At 44.1% G+C, this 26,128-nt stretch overlaps 1 protein-coding gene across 3 annotated transcripts in view; it reads right to left on the bottom strand.

The window, feature by feature from the left end:
• Positions 1-26,128, bottom strand: part of TAF5L (TATA-box binding protein associated factor 5 like) — an 88,913-nt gene that overhangs the window by 13,144 nt on the left and 49,641 nt on the right. For 2 of the 3 annotated variants that reach the window (XM_063441247.1, XM_063441248.1), the window contains exons 3-4: positions 24,240-24,344; positions 19,077-19,801 (exon numbers count right to left, since the gene is read on the bottom strand). In XM_063441247.1, the coding sequence (XP_063297317.1) occupies positions 19,077-19,801; positions 24,240-24,344 (830 nt within the window). Of the gene's footprint in view, positions 1-19,071; positions 19,802-24,239; positions 24,345-26,128 lie in introns of all 3 variants that reach the window. The other variant, XM_063441249.1, reaches the window with a different exon arrangement.

Below are 26,128 nucleotides of genomic sequence, written 5' to 3'. Positions count from 1 at the left end.
CTAGTTTGTTCTAGGTGTAGTGGTAATGAGCGTTTTTAAAATGTATTTTTTAACTTTTTAAAACTATTTTTTAAACTTTTGTTTTGCTTATTAATTTTTTTAAACTTTCCTAAACTTTCTTAAAACTTTTTTTTACAGATTTAACATTTTTCTAAGCTTTTTTTTTTACCGTTAACCCCTAACTAGCCGTAAGCAGCACTAACCGTAAATTCCCAATTTTCCCATAACTCCCACCCACCCCAGCTAGAAAAAAAATATTTAATTATACAATATTTAAATTAATTAAATAAATTGAACCCCTGAGGATTAAAAAATAAATAAAAGTTAATCGTCAGGGGTTAAAAAAATATTAGATCCCAGTATAATACTGTGATCTGTGTTTTGATCACTGTAGGCAGTGATCGACTGGCAGGGAAGGGGTTAATTTTTATTTGGACTGGGTAAAGGGGGGTGTCTTATTTTTTACTTAAACGGTATTAAAACTTTTAAACCCCTAGTTAGCCTAACACCAAATCCCCCAATTCCCCACTAACTTCCACCCTTCCCAGCTAGCTAAATATATAATTTTAAAATATTTAAATTAATTAATAAAATAAATTTAACCCCTGAGGGTTAAAAAAAAAAAAAAAAAAAAAAAATCAGATCTTATTAAAATGCAATCCCTGCCAATTGTAGTCAGTGATCAATTGGCAGGGAAGGGGTTAATTTTTTAAAAATGTTAAAGGGGGGTGGGATTTTAAATAAACTTTTTTTTTTTTTTTTTTTTACACAGGGGGCAGGATCAGTGAAGATCCGTCTCCCTGCACTTCACAGTGAACCTGGAAGTGCAGGGAGGTGGAAGGTGAGTATACACAGCTAATACAGAGGCAGACCGGAGCACCATTAACCACGCGATCGCAGCGATCTGGGGTTAATTTTACCGCGTGACGGACAAGGTCCGTCACTCGCCGTTAAGGGGTTAATTAGTCACAATAAATTGTATCTATTTTTATAACAAATTGTGATTTTATTTATATGGAATACATTTCACTTACACGATAACGATCTTTGGGATCTGAGAATTGAAATAGTGTGCAATTCTCAACTGTTTACTATTATCATCCCATAAATATCCCCACAATGTGTATATGTTTATATATAGATAGATAGATAGATGTGCTTTCTCCTTAATCCCTATGTATATTTAGACAAATGGAGGTCATTTAGTTGCTCCAACGGCCATTGGAGGGAATGCCCGCCTGCCAACGTCAAGGCAGACCCCCCTAAGCGGGTCCCCAACACTGACCCTTCAGCCTGCTTCCTTGAGCTTCTGGCAAAGATATCTCTAATGAGACAGAAAGGGGTATTTTTTTATATACACCCCTATACTTATTAACCCTTAATTGGGAACACATGGATAATGTTACCTGCGCTTTCATTAGAGATATCTTTGCCAGAAGCTCAAGGAAGCAGGCTGAAGGGTCAGTGTTAGGACCCGCTTAGGGGGGTCTGCCTTGACGTTGGCAGGCGGGCATTCCCTCCAATGGCCATTGGAGCAACTAAATGACCTCTATTTGTCTAAATATACATAGGGATTAAGGAGAAAGCGCAGGTAACATTTTCTTTTCTATAGATATAGATATATATATATATATATATATATATATATATTAGAGAGAGAGAGAGAGAGAGAGAGAGAGAGAGAGAGAGAGGAGTGCACTCGGAAGGGCTTCTTGAAAAAAATACTTGGTTTATTTGCAAACGATCAAGTCGACGTTTCAGTCCCTGTAGGACTTTTATCAAGACAATGAATAGCGGGCAAACTGTGATTTAAATATGGTGTAAATGAAATCTGATTGGAGAGTGAAAAAATACGAAAAAGAGGATATGATGTCACAGGTGATGTGTCAAAGTTCAGAGAGCATCATCCAAGAAAGGATTTAACCCCATAAAATGGTGGTAATGATGTAAGATGTGTGAACGGCCGAGGTACAGAAAGCCTGGAACTCACAAATACGGCGGTCGCAAAACAGGACGCCGACATAGCCTACCTCACCACATGGGTTGATGATCTAGACAACCGTGGCCGCAGGATGAACCTGCGCGTCCGCGGAGTACGTGAAGGAGGCCATTGTGAAAACATACCGGATACACTGCGGCAGATCTTTACCCAGGTATTGGGGGGCCAACACATACCCAGAATTGGCCTGATCCGCGCACACAGGGCGCTGAGACCAGTACCAGCGCGAGAAGAACAACCGAGAGATATAATATGCTGTCTGGAAAACTACCATTTAAAAGAAGAAATACTGCGCACAGCCAGACGCATGGGGGCGATCCGCATGGAAGGTCAGACTGTATCAATCTATCAAGACCTGTCACACTACACCTTGCAAGCCAGGAAGGCCCTACGACCAGTGACGTCGGCGCTGCAACAAGCCAACATACCGTACCGCTGGGGATATCCGTTCTCCCTCACGGCCAGACACGGACAAGACCAACTAATCATACGGAAGCCAGATGATGTCCAAGGATTCCTGCACACCCTAGGCCTCCCACCACAACAGGTGCCGGACTGGCTGGCACGATCATACCTCCAACAACCACCGGGCCCGCAACAAAAACAACCACGCAGACCCAACGCAGACCAGCAACGGCCCCAGCCCCAGCGTCAACGCGAATGGCTCCAAGGCCAAGCGCAGAGGGAGCAGTAAAAGACCACAGCACCGCACGGCCGGGGTAAGGACATGGGGACTCTTATACCATTGATGAGACCTAGCTGAATCGTGAGTACCAACGCAGGGGACACTATCAGAGCACTACACAAGCACGCAGAAATTGGGGTGGGGGTCGGGGGACCAAGAGCCAAAGAGACACTATACACCAACTACGTTACCTTGGAGGGGAACACGCAAGGCACGACCAGGGCCGTGACCCTTAACGCAAGCACGACCGGGGGGGCACCAGGACATTTGGGGAGGGGGACAGGGGTGGGACATACGGCGAATACGCCAGCATGGGGACAGTGCAATCACGATGCTTCGAACATGAGGACACAATTCCTGAGGCCTCCCGAGGCAGTGTATTGATACAGTGCAAACGATAGCTTAGGAGGGGGAAGGGAACATAGAGGGAGGGGGGTTGAGGGGCCCCTGCATAGCAAGGGATAGATGGAAACACATGGCACGAAAAGGGTTGGGGAGAGGGGAGGCGAGAGGAAGCAAAAGGATACAGGAGGAGGAGAAGAGGATGGGAGGAGGGAACCGTGTTCAAAGGTTAGGGGGTGGGGGTGGGGGGAGAGTAATAGCTGTACGTAAAACCGCAATGTTAAACTGTATCTCTGTACTGCAATACCCACCACACACGCACACAAGGAAGGGGGGGAGGGGGGAGGGAGGAAAGGAGGGTGTTTAATTTAAAAAAACCAAAAAAAAAACATGCACACCCACTCGAAACTCCAGGTTACAGGAACGTGGCACAGACCAAGGTGTGGGGAACCAGGGCAACATCTAAACCATTGGGAATTTTAGCTCTACCCAAACCGAGCGGAGAAGCCTTACAGGCCTGATATGACCCACGAGACACCCCATCCCAAAGCATCCCCACCTCATGTGACAGCTAGGCCCTATCCTTGCCGGCATCACACAAACCAATACGCACGCGAGAGCAGTCGACAGACAAAAAAAAGAAACAGGCAGCCCAGACACGAACTGCCACAACACACGCACAGAACCCATACGCACTGCAAAATAAGGCACTGAGCGGGCGCTCCGAGTAAATAGCCACTTAGGAGATGACAGACCAGTACACACACACACACACACATACACGTAGACCCTCTAGACACTCCGAAGCGGACTGAGCAGCCGCAGGCGGAAAGCCCGACACCCCCACAGGCATAGGACATAGGTATCCCCACTAGACAGGGGACACACAACTCTCGGAATAGACCCAGCCCCCGAACAGGTCGGGCCACGAGGTCGAACACCCGGGACGACTGTCCATTACCCTGCAGAAAAACAGAGGCCATATAGGCAACGTAAATAGACGCAGAACAAATACCGAATCTGACTGTACACACGGCGACACAACACCACATACTCACATAATACGCAACTACACCCCATAGCAGACTCATCCAACCCTGTGGCCATCTGGAGGATGCCAGACTCGGGACCTGGCGGGTTCGCCAGGGAAGACCTAACCATACTCTCATATAATGTACACGGTTTGAATGTCAGGGAGAAGCGCACAAGACTTCTGCGGGACCTGAAACACTACAGAGCTTCGATAGCGTTTCTCCAAGAAACGCACTTTCAAGACGGAAGAGCACCGGCACTGAAAGACCGCAATTTTAGACTGGTGTACTTCAGCAATAACCCAGACAGATACACACTGGGAGTGGGTATCCTATTTTCCAGCAGAACCCCCTACACGGAACAGGCGACAGTCAGATGCAAACAGGGCAGGTATATCTTCACCAAAGGCACGATCCTTGACCAAACCTACACGTTCGCCAATATCTACGCCTCGAACACAAAACAGTTCCACTTCCTTCGGAACGCACGGATAACCCTGATGAAGTTCGCTGAAGGCACTCTGATAGTAGGGGGAGATCTGAACCTGGCTCTACACCCTGATCAGGATACCACATCCGCACTCGGCACAACCCCGCACAATAGACACGCGAACACACTCTGCCTACTACACCAACACCAATTGGCAGACTGCTGGCGAGCGCTTAACCCAACGACGCGGGACTATACCTTCTACACACAGACACACTCAATTTATACGAGGCTGGACTACTTCTTCACAACACACCACAACCTGGCCCTGCTCAAGGATGCAGAAATCTTGCCAATGACGTGGTCGGACCACTGCCCGATCCGCATACGGATGGAATCACCGTTGTTTAGGCCCAGACAGATGTCCTGGAGACTGAACAAAGCAATCCTATTGGATGTGCTAGTAACAGACAAAATAGGCCAAATTATACGGGACTACTTCCAAGATAACGAAACTGAAGACGTGACACCATTGACCTGCTGGGAAGCACACAAGACGGTAGTACGGGGCCAGATTATAGCGATATGCGCGACCCGCAAAAAGGCGGCAGCACAGGAAATAACCAAGCTCAGCGGAGAAATTGCGATCCTGGAAGCCAGACACAAACGTACCCTAGAAACGACGATATACAGAGAGCTAACCGACAAACGTAACCAGCTGACTACGCACCTTAACAGAAAGATCCAACGCTCGTACCAACACTACAGACACATGATACACGAACATGGAGATAAATGCGGGAGACTGCTAGCCAACCTCCTGAAACAACGAAGGACACAACTGTATATACCGAAGATAAAAAACGCACAGATACAAACCAGACACCTCCCGGACCAAATAGCAACAGAGTTCCAACGGTATTACCAAGACCTCTACCACCTCCACAAGGAAACACAGGACGACCAGAGACTTCATAAAACAGCAGAAAAGGCGTTCGACAGGGTAGACTGGGATATGATGTTCATAACCCTCCAAAGCCTTCGAGATAGGACCCAACTACCTTACGTGGATACAGGCTCTCTACACCTGCCCGACGGCACGAATCCGGATAAGCGGAGCACTGACGAACCCGTTCCAGATATACAATGGAACCAGACAGGGGTGCCCACTCTCGCCCCTGATCTTCGCGTTGACGCTGGAGCCGTTCCTGCGGAGGATCAGACGGAACATAAACATACAGGGCCTCACAGTTGGAACAACACAAAACGCTAGCGTATGCGGACGACCTGCTGTTTGTGGTCACACATCCAGAGACCACCTTGCCAGCGATACAGGCAGAGTTCGAGGAATACGGACTGGTCTCCAACCTACAAATAAATTACACTAAGTCGGAGATCCTCAACCTCACCATCGACCATGCCCACAAACGAGCACTCCAAAGACAACACCCTTACCGCTGGTGCGACCAACGCATGCGATACCTAGGGGTATGGCTCACGCCCAACTCAGCAGACCTATACACCCTCAACTATCTCCCTATATTAAAAAAAGCAACGGAGGAACTAAATAAATGGAGCTCTCTCTACGAGTCATGGTTAGGAAGAATAAATGCCGTCAAGATGACGCTGCTACCGAAACTTCTCTTTGTGTTCCAAACGGTGCCGATCCTAGCCCCACAAACCTTCTTCAAGACACTACAGGCAGAGGTCCGCAAGTTCATATGGAAAGGCAAATCCCCACGCATAGCCTCACACTCAACTAACCCTGCCTAAACTCCGAGGAGGCCTGGCGCTCCCCGATTTCGAAAAATACTATCAGGCGGCGCACCTCACCAGAGTAGCCAGCTGGTCGGTCGCCAGCGGAACGAAACTGTGGACCCAGCTGGAATCCGAAATCGCTAACTGCGACTTACGGACGCTACCATGGATACCCAGAGCCACATACAAACAAACGTATCACCAACCCATTTGTGGCGGCGACCATGAAGATCTGGCACAGACAGGGCACAAAGCAATACCTCACGACGGATCCAGGCCTGCTACTGCCGTTAAGAGGCAACCCAGCCTTCCCAGCAGGAGACCACGGCCCCGCACCGGGCCCGACGGGTCGTACAACAATTCCCCGCATGATGGATGTCCTCCAACGACCATTTGCTGTCCGAGGCGTCACTGACCTTTTTCCGGGCAGGACGCTTACCTTTTCGCACACACTGGCGAGAGCACAAATAGCCGGATATGCGCGGTCCATCCCGCAAAAACCATCCCTGCTGAGAGAACCCACACATTTCGAACTACTCTGTACGCAAGATAAAGAAACACTGCGGGCCATTTCGCAGATATATGCAAATCTGCAAACAAAAAGGAAAAGGGGGACTGTCCCTAAATAGCGAAAGATATCGAGAAAATAAATATACTTTAATAAATTGAGATAAAAACACACACACCAAAGACTAACAAAAGTAGCTATGTACTACTGCCTCAATAATGGATAATTGGGGCAGGCGAGATGGCTATGACTACAATTGCTGGGTGTGCATAAACGGAAAGACAGTGAACAATCAAAAAGGACACACATATATATAAAAACATGAGCTAATATCGCCCTTGGGAATACCCCTGTGTTAAGGAGTATGTGTAAGGAACAGGGTCCCAGTGGGTATATAGTATGATACAGCTCAACAAACAGCACGTAGCTTATATGAGAAGAGTATATTAACGGTCTAAACAATTCCCATAGTAAATATAGCTTGTATGGCTGGTATGTGCCTTGGTGAGCACTTCGCTAGAGTATCGATAAGGTTGTACCGTAGCTAGTATCAATGGCTGCAAGGGCTAACAACCTCCCAGGTAATTTCCCTGTGTAGCAATAACGTGCAGCAGGGACCCCAATGGGTATGCGGGAGGGTAGAGCCACAAAATAGTAATGATAAATAAGCAGCTAATGTTAGGTATATAAGACTTGGTATAGTCACACTGGTTGTCAGGTTATCAACCCCCTAGGGAATACCACAGCGTATGTACAGAGTACACCAGGGTCCCAATAAGTATGCAGGGGGGTATATAGTCAAAGTAAGCACTATAGTGGCAATGCTGTATAATAGTTAGTGGCTAGCTGTAATAGCAAACCTGTACGTTAATTAGCAGTAATCCTGAACTGTGCCTTCATGGGCACCTAGTATAAGGAAAGATATATATATATGATAATCTGTTGCTAATAAGTGCCCTGAGCTGTGCCTTCAAGGGCACCTGGCAGTAAAGTAATTAGCCCACTAACGTTCTAAGATAGAGTATACAGGCTATTGCCCTAATCTGTGCCTTCGTGGGCACCTAGCAATGAGGGTAATCAGCTTACTAACGTGCTACAATACAGTCTCCAAACAAATGAATAACCTGATCTGTGCCTTCAAGGGCACCTAGCCGTGAGAGTAGAAAGCTTGCTAACGTGCTGAGTAGAACTGTTAATCTGATGTTACAAGATTACAAGCGGAGAGGTCCAAAGGTCCTGGGCAGAGCAAAGGTAAGTGCAATGTCTCTGTGCATGATAGCACCAAAATCAACTTAAAGTAAGTTGCACAGGACCAAACATCGAGCCCCGACGCGCGTTTCGCCAGAGACAGGCTCATCAGGGGGAACCGGCTCTCCAGAGAGGGTGAGTTTAAATACCCCGCCAAGAGTCATCATTGGATCGACCAAAGATGTGATGTCATCAGCGATAGTGAGTCACTACGGAGGCTGGGCGCATCCAAAATTAAAGGTATAGCGCTAGCCAACGAAAGGATCGTGATCTGTATGTCTGATCACGAAGCATTCGACGACCCAAGAGTGGTGCTGACACTATCGCTGATGACATCACATCTTTGGTCGATCCAATGATGACTCTTGGCGGGGTATTTAAACTCACCCTCTCTGGAGAGCCGGTTCCCCCTGATGAGCCTGTCTCTGGCGAAACGCGCGTCGGGGCTCGATGTTTGGTCCTGTGCAACTTACTTTAAGTTGATTTTGGTGCTATCATGCACAGAGACATTGCACTTACCTTTGCTCTGCCCAGGACCTTTGGACCTCTCCGCTTGTAATCTTGTAACATCAGATTAACAGTTCTACTCAGCACGTTAGCAAGCTTTCTACTCTCACGGCTAGGTGCCCTTGAAGGCACAGATCAGGTTATTCATTTGTTTGGAGACTGTATTGTAGCACGTTAGTAAGCTGATTACCCTCATTGCTAGGTGCCCACGAAGGCACAGATTAGGGCAATAGCCTGTATACTCTATCTTAGAACGTTAGTGGGCTAATTACTTTACTGCCAGGTGCCCTTGAAGGCACAGCTCAGGGCACTTATTAGCAACAGATTATCATATATATATATATATATATATATCTTTCCTTATACTAGGTGCCCATGAAGGCACAGTTCAGGATTACTGCTAATTAACGTACAGGTTTGCTATTACAGCTAGCCACTAACTATTATACAGCATTGCCACTATAGTGCTTACTTTGACTATATACCCCCCTGCATACTTATTGGGACCCTGGTGTACTCTGTACATACGCTGTGGTATTCCCTAGGGGGTTGATAACCTGACAACCAGTGTGACTATACCAAGTCTTATATACCTAACATTAGCTGCTTATTTATCATTACTATTTTGTGGCTCTACCCTCCCGCATACCCATTGGGGTCCCTGCTGCACGTTATTGCTACACAGGGAAATTACCTGGGAGGTTGTTAGCCCTTGCAGCCATTGATACTAGCTACGGTACAACCTTATCGATACTCTAGCGAAGTGCTCACCAAGGCACATACCAGCCATACAAGCTATATTTACTATGGGAATTGTTTAGACCGTTAATATACTCTTCTCATATAAGCTACGTGCTGTTTGTTGAGCTGTATCATACTATATACCCACTGGGACCCTGTTCCTTACACATACTCCTTAACACAGGGGTATTCCCAAGGGCGATATTAGCTCATGTTTTTATATATATGTGTGTCCTTTTTGATTGTTCACTGTCTTTCCGTTTATGCACACCCAGCAATTGTAGTCATAGCCATCTCGCCTGCCCCAATTATCCATTATTGAGGCAGTAGTACATAGCTACTTTTGTTAGTCTTTGGTGTGTGTGTTTTTATCTCAATTTATTAAAGTATATTTATTTTCTCGATATCTTTCGCTATTTAGGGACAGTCCCCCTTTTCCTTTTTGTTTGCATTCTTTACGTAGGGTTATCCCCTGTACTGTCCTATTAGTATACAATTGACGACTAATGGGCTTTTTTCTTACTTATTCCAAAAGGTTTCAATACCATTCTCAGCCCGCTGGGAAATAGACTTGCCTAAACACATACTTTTCCTTTGGCTTTGACTATTAAAGTGTATATTTCCCATTACTTACTAAAGTGCTTGTGTCTCATGACTGACCTATTGGACAAATTGGGTGATCCCAACCTAGGACAGGATGAGATCACCAACGTCTTTTCGATTAATCCACTCACCAACAGTGACACTATCAATAATGACATAAATTTCTCTTTTTTTGCCATTCAAAAATTATACCAGGAACAAATTAGAAGTTTCTGGGAATTGACTAGCTTGCGACAATACTCACAACAAAAATTAGTACCTAGAGGTTTGCGTCCCGACATTCTCCTGCCAGATAAAATACAAACCGAAGTACAGCTCAATGAATGGAACACCATTCTTTTAGACTGTTCCTTCCGGTTGATGGATTTTTTGATCAAATTAGAAACAACCAACTTTGACGAGACTAATGTTAAACTTCAAAACGAAATCTCAAAAATAAAAAGCTTCAAGTCTGACAATCTGTATATACCTATGGAAAATAAGTTACAGAATAACATCACTAGCTTTAGACAACATTTGAAAATAAAAAAACACCAGAAATTCCAACGTGATTTCAAAGACTTCAATAACGGTGAGATTTTCAGACAAAAAAGACAATATAACAGGAGACCGGGTAATTACAGAGGGTCTTCATCCGGTGAGACCGATTGGTCAGACCAGGACGAACCCCCCAGACCAAGACGAAAATCGTCATCTAGAAGCACTGACCGCAAAAGAGATTTCAGTGCCCAACCATACCGCAATAAGAGCATACTCAGGAATACTGACAGATCGGTATCCTTTCTGGATATTCCCATTCCATTGGAAGTTAACAACCCCCCCACCCAGTCTAGCGCACAATCTGCGACTTTTTTAGAGCAGGATCCCCCGCGACAACAACGGGGGAGACTCAGGGACAGGGATCGGTGGGCGTACAAAACCCAGGGCCGGACACAGAGGACTTAACATCGAATAGGATTATCAATTTGTCAGATTTTCCATTATTACCACGCCATATTAACCTTCTCAGTAAAGGACTTTCCTTTGTCCCTACTCCGACCTGCAGCAATTTTAACTGGTCTAAGGACATAAATCTATTTGGTAGAAAATTAGCTCTCAACATCATGTATGCTAAACGCGACCAACAATTGGCAAATGAGTTAGGACTGTCCCTAAAGGATTATGAACTTTCTAAAACACTAACCAGCCTTCTAGATGAACAGGATCCTCTAAGACCCCTGACTAATTTTAAACCTCACAGTTGCTTTACACCCAACTTTAAGGACACGCCACACATAGACCTCTTTGTGGAAATGTCACTTAACCAATTTGAGATGACATCTAACCACATGTCCATCCCCAATAACCTGAGCCCGCAAGAACGCTTAGCATTAAAAGAACTTCAAACACTTGATAATATCATTATTAAACCTGCTGACAAGGGTGGGAACATTGTCCTACAAAACAGACATGACTACATCAATATGTGTATGATCCATCTTAATGACAGCCTTAGTTACAGGACCCTTCCGTCTGATCCAACCACCATATTCTTAAGTGAGCTAGACACCTTACTAACTGAAGCCAGGACACAACAGGTCATTACTACAGAGGAATTTAAATTCCTATTACCTCACAAGAACCCGACAATCGCTACGTTCTATTGTCTTCCCAAAGTACATAAAGGTTTATCCCCACCACCAGGTAGACCTATAGTATCTGGGAACAATTGTTTAACTGAGCGTTTGAGTCAATATATGGAGAAGATTCTACATCCAATGGTACTAAAGTTACCCTCATACCTCCAAGACACCAAGACCACTCTGCAACTTTTGCATGATATGTCAGTCCCCCCATACACCATGCTAGCTAGTCTTGATGTGGTGGCCCTGTACACCAACATACCCCACCAGATGGGTCTTCTAGCCTGTAAATATTTTTTGGAGAACACCTCGTACAGCGATTCACAAACTGTGTTCTTTATCAATGCCCTTCAATTTATTTTGACCCATAACTACTTTACATTCAATGGTCATTATTATCTGCAAATCTCAGGGACAGCTATGGGCACTACTTGTGCACCTACGTACGCCAATCTCTTTCTGGGATGGTGGGAGCAGCACATAGTTACTTCAGCGAAATTTGACCAGTTTAGAGGGTATATTCTAAACTGGCATAGATACATCGACGATGTGCTCCTGTTTTGGACTGGCCCCACTCAGATTTTTGAACAGTTTGTACAAACTCTCAATGACAATGAGATCAACTTGAAGCTCACACATGTGATCGACGAACGAGAATTAGTGTTCCTAGATCTCAAAATAATCCTCACAGAAGGTGGCAGTATCCAAACTGAATTATTCCGGAAATCAACCTCGACCAACAGTCTCCTTCACTGGGACAGCCATCATCCTTTTAAGCTAAAAGCCTCAATCCCTTTTAGCCAATACCTACGAGCAAGAAGGAATTGCTCTGAAGACCTGACATACAATAATGAATGCAAACTATTAAGATCTAGATTCAAGGAGTTAGGTTATCCGAACCGCATTCTCAAACAGGCATTCCAAAGAGCTAGTGGGATAAACAGACATGTGAGCCTGACGACTAGCAAACCTAAAGCAGACTCTAAGATACCAAGGTGTATCGCCACGTTCGATCGAGGCTGGAATACCATGTCTGATATACTGCACAAGAATTGGCCAATTTTACTTCATAACCCCCTTCTGAAAGACATTCTTCCCGACTACCCTCCATTAACAGCACGTAGACCCACCAACTTACAGGACCTCCTTGTCCATAGCCACCTGTCAGTACCATCCTTACCTAGCAATTGGCTAACCAACACAAAAGGGACGTACAGGTGTGGCCACTGTAAGGCATGTGAATATATTACACCCTCCAAGACTGTCCAGTCAACACAGTCCAACATCACCATAGCCACTAATGCACTGGTGAATTGCAGCACCACCCGGGTTGTCTATCTTATAACATGCAGCTGTGGTGCACAATACATCGGAAAAACATTCCAGCAATTCCGTAGGAGAATTTTACAGCACATCAATTCAATAGCAAACACCATCACCCCTACACCCGTGGCTAGACACATTACCAATTTTCATGATGGCAAACCAGACAATCTAAGATTTCAGGCAATAGAGAAATTGTTGCCCAATCCCAGAAAAGGAGATTTTAATCGGATCCTGTTACAAAAAGAATCTAAGTGGATATATCTCTTTAAGACGTTGGCCCCATCGGGATTGAATGAAGAATTCAATTATACCGCATTCATTCACCGATGACAAGCACTGTCAACAATTTTATTTTTCATCTACCAGCACTTTGTTGCACTATCACTACTTTTGACATTCGTTATTAATCGTTCTAACTCACACCAACAACGACAGGTCTAACTTGTTTGATAGACCACTAACTATAGCATTAACATGCACTATCTTTTTGTCACAATGCGACCCATCCCTTATTATAATTGAAGGGCTAGCAGTGGTCAATAAATATTACTGTTGGGCTAAGGGGCAGACCCTAACCCCTTTTCCCCTGTCAGCACCACTCTTGGGTCGTCGAATGCTTCGTGATCAGACATACAGATCACGATCCTTTCGTTGGCTAGCGCTATACCTTTAATTTTGGATGCGCCCAGCCTCCGTAGTGACTCACTATCGCTGATGACATCACATCTTTGGTCGATCCAATGATGACTCTTGGCGGGGTATTTAAACTCACCCTCTCTGGAGAGCCGGTTCCCCCTGATGAGCCCGTCTCTGGCGAAACGCGCGTCGGGGCTCGATGTTTGGTCCTGTGCAACTTACTTTAAGTTGATTTTGGTGCTATCATGCACAGAGACATTGCACTTACCTTTGCTCTGCCCAGGACCTTTGGACCTCTCCGCTTGTAATCTTGTAACATCAGATTAACAGTTCTACTCAGCACGTTAGCAAGCTTTCTACTCTCACGGCTAGGTGCCCTTGAAGGCACAGATCAGGTTATTCATTTGTTTGGAGACTGTATTGTAGCACGTTAGTAAGCTGATTACCCTCATTGCTAGGTGCCCACGAAGGCACAGATTAGGGCAATAGCCTGTATACTCTATCTTAGAACGTTAGTGGGCTAATTACTTTACTGCCAGGTGCCCTTGAAGGCACAGCTCAGGGCACTTATTAGCAACAGATTATCATATATATATATCTTTCCTTATACTAGGTGCCCATGAAGGCACAGTTCAGGATTACTGCTAATTAACGTACAGGTTTGCTATTACAGCTAGCCACTAACTATTATACAGCATTGCCACTATAGTGCTTACTTTGACTATATACCCCCCTGCATACTTATTGGGACCCTGGTGTACTCTGTACATACGCTGTGGTATTCCCTAGGGGGTTGATAACCTGACAACCAGTGTGACTATACCAAGTCTTGTATACCTAACATTAGCTGCTTATTTATCATTACTATTTTGTGGCTCTACCCTCCCGCATACCCATTGGGGTCCCTGCTGCACGTTATTGCTACACAGGGAAATTACCTGGGAGGTTGTTAGCCCTTGCAGCCATTGATACTAGCTACGGTACAACCTTATCGATACTCTAGCGAAGTGCTCACCAAGGCACATACCAGCCATACAAGCTATATTTACTATGGGAATTGTTTAGACCGTTAATATACTCTTCTCATATAAGCTACGTGCTGTTTGTTGAGCTGTATCATACTATATACCCACTGGGACCCTGTTCCTTACACATACTCCTTAACACAGGGGTATTCCCAAGGGCGATATTAGCTCATGTTTTTATATATATGTGTGTCCTTTTTGATTGTTCACTGTCTTTCCGTTTATGCACACCCAGCAATTGTAGTCATAGCCATCTCGCCTGCCCCAATTATCCATTATTGAGGCAGTAGTACATAGCTACTTTTGTTAGTCTTTGGTGTGTGTGTTTTTATCTCAATTTATTAAAGTATATTTATTTTCTCGATATCTTTCGCTATTTAGGGACAGTCCCCCTTTTCCTTTTTGTTTGCATTCTTTACGTAGGGTTATCCCCTGTACTGTCCTATTAGTATACAATTGACGACTAATGGGCTTTTTTCTTACTTATATGCAAATCTGGTTACGGGAAGGTACTTACTGGCACCCCCCTGCATGAGAAACTGGGAGGAAGACCTTGAAGAACCCATGACGGAAGCGGACTGGGACAAAAGCATCACCTTGATACAAAAAACGCTTAGCTCAGCAAGATTGCAAGAAAACTCCTACACAATATACACCAGATGGTACTTGACACCGACGGCGCTCCACGCCAGAAATCCGGATATCCCTGATACGTGTTGGAGATGCGGAAACGAGAGGGGCACATTCATACACATCTGGTGGGCATGCACACGCCTCTGACCGTTCTGGGACAAGATTTAGAGAGGTCATACATGAAGTGACGGACGAAATGCTTCCAAGATCCCCAGCAACATTCCTCCTACACTACACAGATATGTCTATACCGACATACAGTAAATCTGTCATTCCACGACTCTTAAACGCGGCCAAAGCGACGGTCCCAATATACTGGAAGCAGGCCACCACACCCTCCATCGCAAGATGGGTGGAAGAGGTGGAAGCAACCAGGAAATTCGAAGACGTGAAGGCAACCACCCTGAACCTCAGCGATCGCTACACCGAACGCTGGTTCCACTGGATTAGACTAACCGCCTCTGACGCTTTTCAGAACCAACTGGCGACACAGTAGGCGGAGGAGGAGAGTATAGCCCAAAGATAACTACAGCACCTACATAAAAAGATGGGGAACGGCAAACCTGGACGGCGACAGGGGAGGAAATCACCCACCATCACCCCCCTATACTACCCACATTCACATAGACAGGGCACGACCAGCCACCACATACATACACATGTGAACACACACAAGCAGCCGAACATATACACCATAAACGCTGCGACCTCAAACCGAGCTACTTGAAACCAGACCCACTACAACCACACTGACAGATACAACATAGAGCCGACTGTCACTGATACCAGCCAGGAACCGACCGGAGATGTTATGTCACACAAACAGGGCACCACACACACCCACAGTCCAAACTCAGACCTAAATGATCCATCCTGTACCCCACAGAACAGCTACACAGCCATGTGCACAAGTGGGACCACCCAGACATGACAACAATACGACCACATGACCGACATGCACAGAAAACAATTCAGAAACACCGAAACATGAACAATAGAGACGCACCACTGGAGGCAGGCATAGAGCGCAGGAGTAAAGCAACATAACACAGGTACAACAATGGATACAAGCAACGGTGGAGACATAGACCCACCGCAAACGGCCCAACCATTACTAGCAAAGGGGACGGCCACGTTTAGGTTCTCCTTAACGCAAAAGCACAGTTTATGTACACTTGAATGGTGGTCATACGCTAGCGCAATGGGCCGCTGCGTAGACAAATTTTTGAATACCCGCTCTCACCAGCATTCAGACTGCCTTACGTAATATTGTACTGATGACAAATTTTATAAAGCTTGACTTTCACGCAGCCTGCTGAGACTACTATGTAAGCAAACGTAAAAGTGCTGTGTCTACCGCCAGCACAGATATTGTTCTTAGGAGTTTAGATATGGTTTTTCATGCAACGTACCGTTTACAGCCTTGCGTAAACGGCACTATACAACTAACACCCGTACGCTTATTAATGCGCTAAACGAATGTAATAGCACTAGCACAATCTCTGTAATTACGGCTATAATGTTTGTAAGTATATCCCTGCGAAGTTCGAATACGCCTATATGTATTGACCCAATATGCCTCTGTGCGGACAATGGTCTGCATTTCCCCCCATATGCTGATAAGCCTTTACGTAGGCGAAAGTTCACCTTCTTGAATGTTACTGCTTAAGCCCCTGCGTGGGCAACTATTTGCTTTCTTATGAACCAGTTTGCAATCTGCACTTGTATTATGAAACAATAAAAATATTCAAAACAAAAAATAGAATTAGAAATAGGTGGCAAGATCCTGCGGAGAAATCTCTATTACCAGATAGCATACAATCTCATTCAGTCCCCCTGGAGATAAAGTCCCCAATGTAAAAATCCAGAAAGCTTCTCTCTGAAGAAGCAAGTTATCTCTGTCTCCCCCCCTCAAGCGAGCCGGGACATGTTCAATGCCCATAACTTTGGGCTGAAACAATGATTTTATGAATAACCGAATAAAGAACTTTATTTTTACTACAAGACCGTGAGTACTAACCCATACTTATATTATTTTTGCATATTGTGGTTGTGGCTATTTATTGCACCCGGCATTCAAATATTGCACAGTGCCGCAGGGTATATCTGAGTGCAAGGACTGGAGGGTTGCCCTCTGATGCTTCAATACCTCTCCATGAGAAAGCATTTGATTCATGGAGCAGGGCAAGCACTGTATTGAACGAGAAGCTGGATGATGTCAGCATTCTTGCCAACTTAAAAAAAAATAAAAAATAAAAAAATGAGGCAAAGCAGGTGGTTACAACAATTGTGTCTCAGGGCTTGATACACGCTAAGTAAAGGGTTATTAGCATTAACCTTTCTAAGGAAAGGAGACAGGAATCACTATTATGGCATGGAACTTTTAGTCACGGAAATATTTTTATTTTTGGGACTATGGTTTCCCTTTAAAAGTTTTCGAATTTGGCATGTTTGGCCTCTAAATTTAATAGTATTTGCAGAAACCAAAATTGCCACACAAAAATAAATATTAAAAAGGACCACTATAGGCACCCAGACCACTTCAGCTCAATGAAGTGGTCTGGGTGCCAGGTCACTCTAGTTTTAACCCTACAGCGGGAAACATAGCAGTTTCAGAGAACTGAGGGTTAATCCAGCCTCTAGTGGCTGTCTCCCTGACAACCACTAGCGGCCGCTTCCGTGATTCTCAATGTGAAAATGTGGACGTCCATAGAAAAGCATTGAGTAAGACTTTCCTATGGGCGGTTTGAATGCGCACGCGGCTCTTGCGGTGGTCGGCAGGAGGAGAAGAGATCACCAGTGCCGAGGGAGCCTGGCGCTGGATAAAGGTAAGTGGCTGAAGGGGGGCCATGAGGGTGGGGGGTACCCAATGACCCTATTAGTGCCAGGAAAACAAGTTTGTTTTCCTGGCACTATAGCGGTCCTTTAGGTATACAACCTAAGGTGTTTCTCTAGCAGTGGTTTGACACTTCATTTGCCTATTGTACCACTAGTCTTTGCTAAATAAGTTGCAATATTGTATGCGTTTTTTTTAAAATGAAGAACATACATTAGATTAATGAAATACCCTGCAACAATTGTGTGTGTATGTGTAAAACTTTAGGTGTGTAAAATTGACAAACCATGGCAACCAGCTTTAGATGCATACAATTAGCCCACCAGGGAAATCAGCTTTAAATGCATAAACTTTGCACATCTTGGCAATCCCTTTTAATATAAAAGTACTATAATTTGAATATAAAAATTATGTATGGTGGGGTGGGGGAAAGTAAAGTCGGTGCAGTATTGATTATGAAGATTTAACAAAGTACAAAAAAAAAAAAAAAAGCACTCTCCTCCACCATTGTATTTTTAAGTCCACTAATAACATTAACCAAAATATTAACTCCTTACGGACGGCGGGATAGAGATTTATATGGATATAGCTCTAGATATAGATATATACGGAGATATATACATATATATATATATACACACATACATAGATATATACGGATATAGATATATATTCCAAGTACTTTTATTTACTTTATTAAACTTAACTTAAAAAAAACATTTTTCAGGCATTAGGGGGAGAGCTCAGGCAGGCCCCCTGCAGGCACTACATAAGCTGGCTATTGCGACCATGTGATTGCAAGGACCCTGCGATCACATGGCCGGGGGGGGGGGCGGATCGGGCAGAGGGGGTCTTGCCTGAGCGCCCAGGCAGACCCCAGGATTGTAACCCCCGGTGTTGGATCAGCTGGATGTTCCATCACGCCCGCAAAGTTTAGGACCGCCCGAAAAAGGACGGCATAGAATGCCCGCCGTCCATAAGGAGTTAATATTTTAGTTAATGTTATTAGTGGACTTTAAACACAATGGTGGAGGAGAGTGCTTTTTTTATACTTTGTCACATCTTCATAATCAATACAGCACAGACATAACTTCCCTCCCCCCCAAAACATTTGAGTCACAAGAAATTTCTTCAGAACTACTTTACCTCCTCCTCTAGAAAATCACATGCTAGTCGTATATGGGACACATCCACTTTGTGTTCTTCGGCTTGTAGCTTCTTTGATTGGAGACTCCACAATTTCACACAAGAGTTATCAAACCCACAAGACAAAAATTTACTGTCAGGAGAAATTTCTGCTGTATTCAAGAGTTGCTCTGTGTTATAGAAAGCATAGAAACAAATGGTGGTGAGAGAGGGTGGACCATCTTTCACTCGTTTGATACAATCCTGTAGCTGTTCAAGAGCTGCCTCGTTCTGTAAAATAGGAGCTGGCACATCTGGTGGGTCAAGACTGTTCTCGCCTCGTGATAAAGACCCACAACTTGCATATATCTGGTATTCCGTCCTTTTGATTGGTTGTACATCAAGTTGGATGTGCTGCGTGAGAACTTTGCACAAAGCAGTGTTGTTATCACTCTGGAGGTAGCGGAGAAGAAAATTGTAGCTTTCCTCTTCAAGGTGCACAACATACTTATTATCCAGCAGCATTCTCAGTTTAGAGTTAGAGTGTATGTCCTGTATTGTCATGGTGGTCTGAAGGTTCTCAATAATGTCCCTCTGGCCTGGGTTTTGCAAGAACATGCCATGGAAGCGACTGTAAAAGCTGTCCACTGCACTTTTAAGGCTGTTCCGTATCATCTCCAAGTGAAGGTAGAGAAACAAAGGGTAGAGTAGCTTTGTAACTTCACGGCTACTGGGCGAGTCAACATCTACAGTTTTTGTGTTGGAGAAAGATAAATAAATAAATCAGTCATGCACGGCAATGGAAATCTCTGAATCGTTATAGGCAAGTAACATTTTTCCATTATAAAAATTAGTCTGACAGTAATTTCTGAATGTCAGCAATCTAGTACTAGGTCACAACTACGTTTCAAGGAACACTTCAGGCATCATAACCACCACAGTGATATCCACCTCTCTTAGACCGGGGCATTTAGAGGGTAAAAAAAACAAAAAAACAAAAACAAAGCTAAACCCAAAAACACATTTGGTGACCCCCTTCCTAAAGCTAAAATTTTGTGTGTATAATACTAAGTTCTATGTTTTGTTACTCTATTCATTCCACATTGCCCTCGGACCACACTGTACATTGATTTCAGTTTGCCTCCTTTTATCATGCCCACATCATGTCACAAACTATATTTACTTCAGTTTGCATCCCTTTTATTTATGTCCACATGGCCTACATATTTCAGTTTTACACCATTTTACTATGTCCTCATCATATCACATTCCCACATGACACACTGCCTACAATTATTTCAGTTTACCTCTATTTTAGCATGTCAACATGCCACAATGCCTACAATTAAGTTTGCACCATTTTTATTATGCCAACATGCCACACTACCAACAATTATTTCAGTTTGCCTCAATTTTATTAAGCCACATTGCCTTGTAACATTTGTAAGGCTGCTATGTGGTTCTCGAGTCACACCTCTGCCCAACATTACAAGACTGGATGTTCAAGCCTCTGTGGACTCCAATTTTGGGGTGTAAGGTGTTACAAGAAATTGTTAAAGGACAACTACTGTTTAGTTTGCTTGATTATTCCTATAGTATAGAACTACCTCTAATCAGTCTGTTGAGGGAGAGTAACAAAAAAAATAATAATAATAATGGGAACGATGGCTTTGGAGCTGTTGGCCATGGCATCCAGGTTTGGAAATTTTTCCACCACCTCAGCCCCTTTGGGGGATCTACCCCATTGTAGCAGTTGCTGTGGCATGGGGTAAATCATGGTCAGGGCCATCAATCCGTTGTTACTCAGACAACTAAGCACATGCCATATCATGAACAAACGCCACTCATCATCCATACGATCATGACATTTCTGGGGAACTCACTTGGTTTGGCCATTTATCACATTTATTTTACTCTTATGTACCAGGCAGGGGTATACATCCCTGCCGACAATTGTCTCATTTATATTCCAGGCATGTTTATAATACGCTTCCTACAGCCGCCCATACAGTCACGACCACTCTTTCGTTCCAGAGACAAAATCATGGATTAGACACTCATGCAGCATAGCATAGTGCATCCCACCTAGCACTTTCGTCCCATACTCGTAGAATGCATAACACAGCTTTTCACCTGGCTTAAAGAATCTCATTGGAGCACGACATAGCTCAACCTGTGTCATAACATTTCTAAAACGCTCTCACACACCATTCATTATATATTTTACAGGCATTCAACAACACAGAATAACCTATGGCCAAAACTACCATAACTTCATGCTATCATACCAGACAAGAATATACTCAGAGGTTTCCATTCCCCCACGTTCCTCACAGAGATTACCAATAGCCATCCAACTTTTCCATCCTTATCGGACCTAATACATCTACAACCATTCAATTATACTACCAAGTCGGCTATTACCAGCCATGCACACTGCCTTCTATGCCTTTCTCAGGCCAGAGAATCCACTACCATCACCACCACTCAGACAGATCACTGTCTTCAGTGATCCCACATACGCACACACATATATCATTACCTACTGGCTCTACCACATTCCGAAACGAGTCAACACGCACCAACAGTAGAGATAACATACTATTCTCCCCACAACAAATGGTGTCCAGTTGTGGTCCTAGATTCCTACTTTCAAAATCCTTCCAGGAATTAAATACCGTAATGCATTTAAGGAAATGTCTGGTTAATTTGTATATATTTGTTGACTGTATTAAATCTTTGATTATTAATTTTTGCCCTCTTTATTTACAGGCATACCATATCGTCGGTCTCAGCACACCACAACCGACTTGCTCCCTTTATACTATCCTACGCATATGCTTACACATTTTTTTTACTTACCATAAATGTTTTACTAAGGTTAGAGGCAGTACAAATTTTCCTCCTATTTAATAAAGTGTTTTGCAGCAGATCCCCGTTTAACAAAGTGTTTTGCAGCATATTGGGCTTTTTTTCATGTGATTGGAGTTTTAGATCTATAGGGAGGTGGTAAGGAAGTTTTAAAGTTTAACTTATACTCCTATAGCCTGCTTGTCCACAGGATGGTGGTAAGCCCTATAATATTGTACTACCTTTAATTAAAAACAAAAAAAATTGTAAAAAATTGTAATCATATAAATGAACATTATTTGCTTAGCGAGACCAGGTTAATGCACCCCAATTAGGTTCTCATCTTTGACTATCCACAACATTTTATACCTTGGTGAATTTTTTTTTATTTTTTTTTTTTAAATTCTTTATTTTTATTGTGCAAATGTGAACAGTCAAGCTTCATACGCCACAACAGCGCTATCAAGCATTGTAAAACAGATATAGGATATCAGTAACATGGCATTAATAGGAATTGCACATTTTTTCGTAGTATAATGACAAACGAATAACAGTAACTTAGTAATAAATGTCAGTAGGTGAGAGAATAGTAGGTGAGTAGTCAGGCTATCTTTACTGACGTGGGTGCCCTGGGCACTGAGTGAGTGAACAAGCATAAGTGTAATAGCAGGTTATGGGCATGCATCAAGTTTCATACATTTGCTTTGTTCTTTACATAACTAGCCAGACCTGGAGGAGCATTTAGTATCAAGAGAAGGCTACACATGCTATCGACAATATTCATTATACTCAAGGCTGCAAGCATGTTACAGAATAAGTCACTGCGGTCTGGGGTCAGCCCATAAGGGGTTAAGACTCTAAAATCAGAGTTTCAGTTTAGTGCACGCCTAGATTATCTGGGTAGAGTACCCGACATATTGATTTTTGTATTGCATACCATGCTTAAGTTGCAGGCTGATCAGTATACATCTAGTGTATATGGCATTCTAAAAACAATACATATCAAGCATTTGAAAGGCATCAGCTAACAGCACCATATTTCGTAGAGTCAGCATAGTTTCAAGAGAAAACAAGCAGTATAGGGGTGTCTAAAGCGTGAAACAGTTAGTTAATAGTTTTGACAAGGATAAACCAAGCTAGGAACGTTTTTAAGGGCTTTTGAAAATATAGGCAGCCTAAATAGTGACCGCTAGAACGAACCCATAAGATCACCGCGTGGTTGTAAGGTACTGCAGTGTTACATTGCTCCCCTCCCCCCACTCAATCTCGCTAGACAGCAGAAGCACACAATTGAGCTAGCAGAAGCAGTTAAGCAACAGCTGATAAGACTAAAAAGTATGCAGCTCAGCCATGCATCATTGGTAATGGTGGGGTGGTCTGTCCTGGGCGTCAGCCTTGTGTGTCAGCATAGACAGATGGTAAAAGTTAATTGAAGATAGTCCCCTCTGCCGCCACTACAGGTAGCTGGTGCGTGGGAGTTCCGCTTGTTGTCAGTCGCTATGCAGGGTGTTTGCTGTGTATCTACCGCCTGTGAAAGTCCCTTCCGTAGTAGGGGTCCAGGCGGATGCCCTTCTGCTTCTCCTCCCGTCAGTAAGTCCCATGGTGCATGAGCGGTTGCAGGCGGCTGTTGCGTTGCGGTAGTGCCCGCAGATGGGTGGCTGAGGGTGGTATCTGTGGGTTGTTGGCTGTCCCCTATAGGTTCTGCTGATGCATAGTAGTTACCCATCAGTGCTCCGGTCTTGGCGCCGTCGCATGCGGCCTCCGCCATCTTGGATGTGGTATCCGGCGGCCTTGCTGCCGTGCCGACACAGCCAGCGGTGGTCAGGCCCCTAGGGTGGGGACCGGGATCACCCCCCCCGGTCCATAGGGGGGGGAACGGGGCCAGGTCCCGCCGGATTCGTGTCCCATGAGGGGTGCTGTGTTGCGGGATAGTGGGGCAGCGGCCGTCTGCCCCACTCACCGCCGGAGAAGGCCTCAGGCAGTTCGGCGAGAGTGTCTCCTCCAGGGGACTGTAGCTCGTAGAGCCAGCCTCTCCCTGGATCCAGCCGACCCTCTGTGTTGGGCTTTGTTGCTGTGGGTCTGCAGTTCGGATTTAATCATTTTTATCGTTTTTTTTTTTTCGTTTTTAGTGCGGTCTTGCAGGAGCTCTGCGTGCCTGCGACCATCCAGCTCGGCGGGCAGGCCCCGCCCCCACCTTGGTGAATTATATTATCGGATCACTTGCCTAATATAGCCCCACAAGTTATATAAAATATTTATTGCCTGGGTTAAAATGAAAGCAATTATACAGATCATATAAAGAAAACAAGGTAATCAGTGTTGTTATGAACAAACCTGAAAGGAAATTCCGAAGTCGAGCAAACTGCACTTCATACTGCTGTGGTTCAACTTGGCAGGGGATTGTAGACACTGCATTGACACAGCTTGATTCGGTTTGGACTGTAAAGAAAAGAAAAAATATTAACAAACACACACACTGTATATAGAAGATTGCACTCCAAGGGCTTCAAAGTAAGATAAAGTAAAACGTAACTTTTGTTCAGCAGATGCTGTGCATACAAAGAATCGACATTTCAGTTCTAACTCGAACTTTTTTCAGGATAACAGAAAAACAGTGACTACAGTGTTTAAATAGCAAGATAATTGTGACACCACTTGTTCTATAACTGGGGGATGTGCTGTTTGCCTGCGTTCCAGCTGGTTGCCTAGGTAACAACTGGAACGCAACCTCTGAGAGGTAGTCAGACTCACATAATGGATTGATTCCCCATACAAAGGATGCACACATCGCAAGCAGAACAGGCAGGGAAGGAACATAAGAGTAAACTTAGAAAAGTTACATAAATGTGAATAAAGAATAAAATAAAACTGGCAATACCAAAGTATTGATGGGGTGAAGGCGGCTCACACTTGGGTTAGAGGGCAATATGGCAATTGAATAATGGAGGGACGTGATAGTCCTAAATATATCGGCCTAATGTAGCTATAGTTCTATATAAATACATCGGCAAAGTTAGATAGTCTTGCAGACCAATATCGGGCCAAAATCAATTTCAACATTCTGGGGGAACACACACACATACATATACATATACCAAGAAGATATACATCTTGAGGAAGACCTGAAGAGGTCGAAACGTCGATCAGATGTATGTTACCTGTTATTAAATAATATCGAGTTTTTTCTACAAAGACCTGAGAGTGCATCTCTTTCCTTCTTGCTATACATACCCAGCGTGGGATTGCACCAAGGCAGTTTTTTACTTATTCATTGAAAGGGTGAGTGCCACTACGTACGTATGTATGTATGTATGTATGTATGTATGTATGTATGTATGTATGTATGTATGTATGTATGTATGTATGTATGTACAGGGAGTGCATAATTATTAGGCAAGTTGTATTTTTGAGGATTAATTTTATTATTGAACAACAACCATATTCTCAATGAACCCAAAAAACTCAATATCAAAGCTGAATATTTTTGGAAATAGTTTTTAGTTTGTTTTTAGTTATAGCTATTTTAGGGGGATATCTGTGTGTGCAGGTGACTATTACTGTGCATAATTATTAGGCAACTTAACAAAAAACAAATATATACCCATTTCAATTATTTATTTTTACCAGTGAAACCAATATAACATCTCAACATTCACAAATATACATTTCTGACATTCAAAAACAAAACAAAAACAAATCAGTGACCAATATAGCCACCTTTCTTTGCAAGGACACTCAAAAGCCTGCCATCCATGGATTCTGTCAGTGTTTTGATCTGTTCACCATCAACATTGCGTGCAGCAGCAACCACAGCCTACCAGACACTGTTCAGAGAGGTGTACTGTTTTCCCTCCTTGTAAATCTCACATTTGATGATGGACCACAGGTTCTCAATGGGGTTCAGATCAGGTGAACAAGGAGGCCATGTCATTAGATTTTCTTCTTTTATACCCTTTCTTGCCAGCCACGCTGTGGAGTACTTGGACGCGTGTGATGGAGCATTGTCCTGCATGAAAATCATGTTTTTCTTGAAGGATGTAGACTTCTTCCTGGACCACTGCTTGAAGAAGGTGTCTTCCAGAAACTGGCAGTAGGACTGGGAGTTGAGCTTGACTCCATCCTCAACCCGAAAAGGCCCCACAAGCTCATCTTTGATGATACCAGCCCAAACCAGTACTCCACCTCCACCTTGCTGGCGTCTGAGTCGGACTGGAGCTCTCTGC

Source organism: Pelobates fuscus, chromosome 2 (assembly GCF_036172605.1).
Source record: "Pelobates fuscus isolate aPelFus1 chromosome 2, aPelFus1.pri, whole genome shotgun sequence".
In the NCBI taxonomy this organism is placed as follows: Eukaryota; Metazoa; Chordata; class Amphibia; order Anura; family Pelobatidae; genus Pelobates; species Pelobates fuscus.
This window is presented reverse-complemented; position numbering and strand designations above follow the sequence as displayed.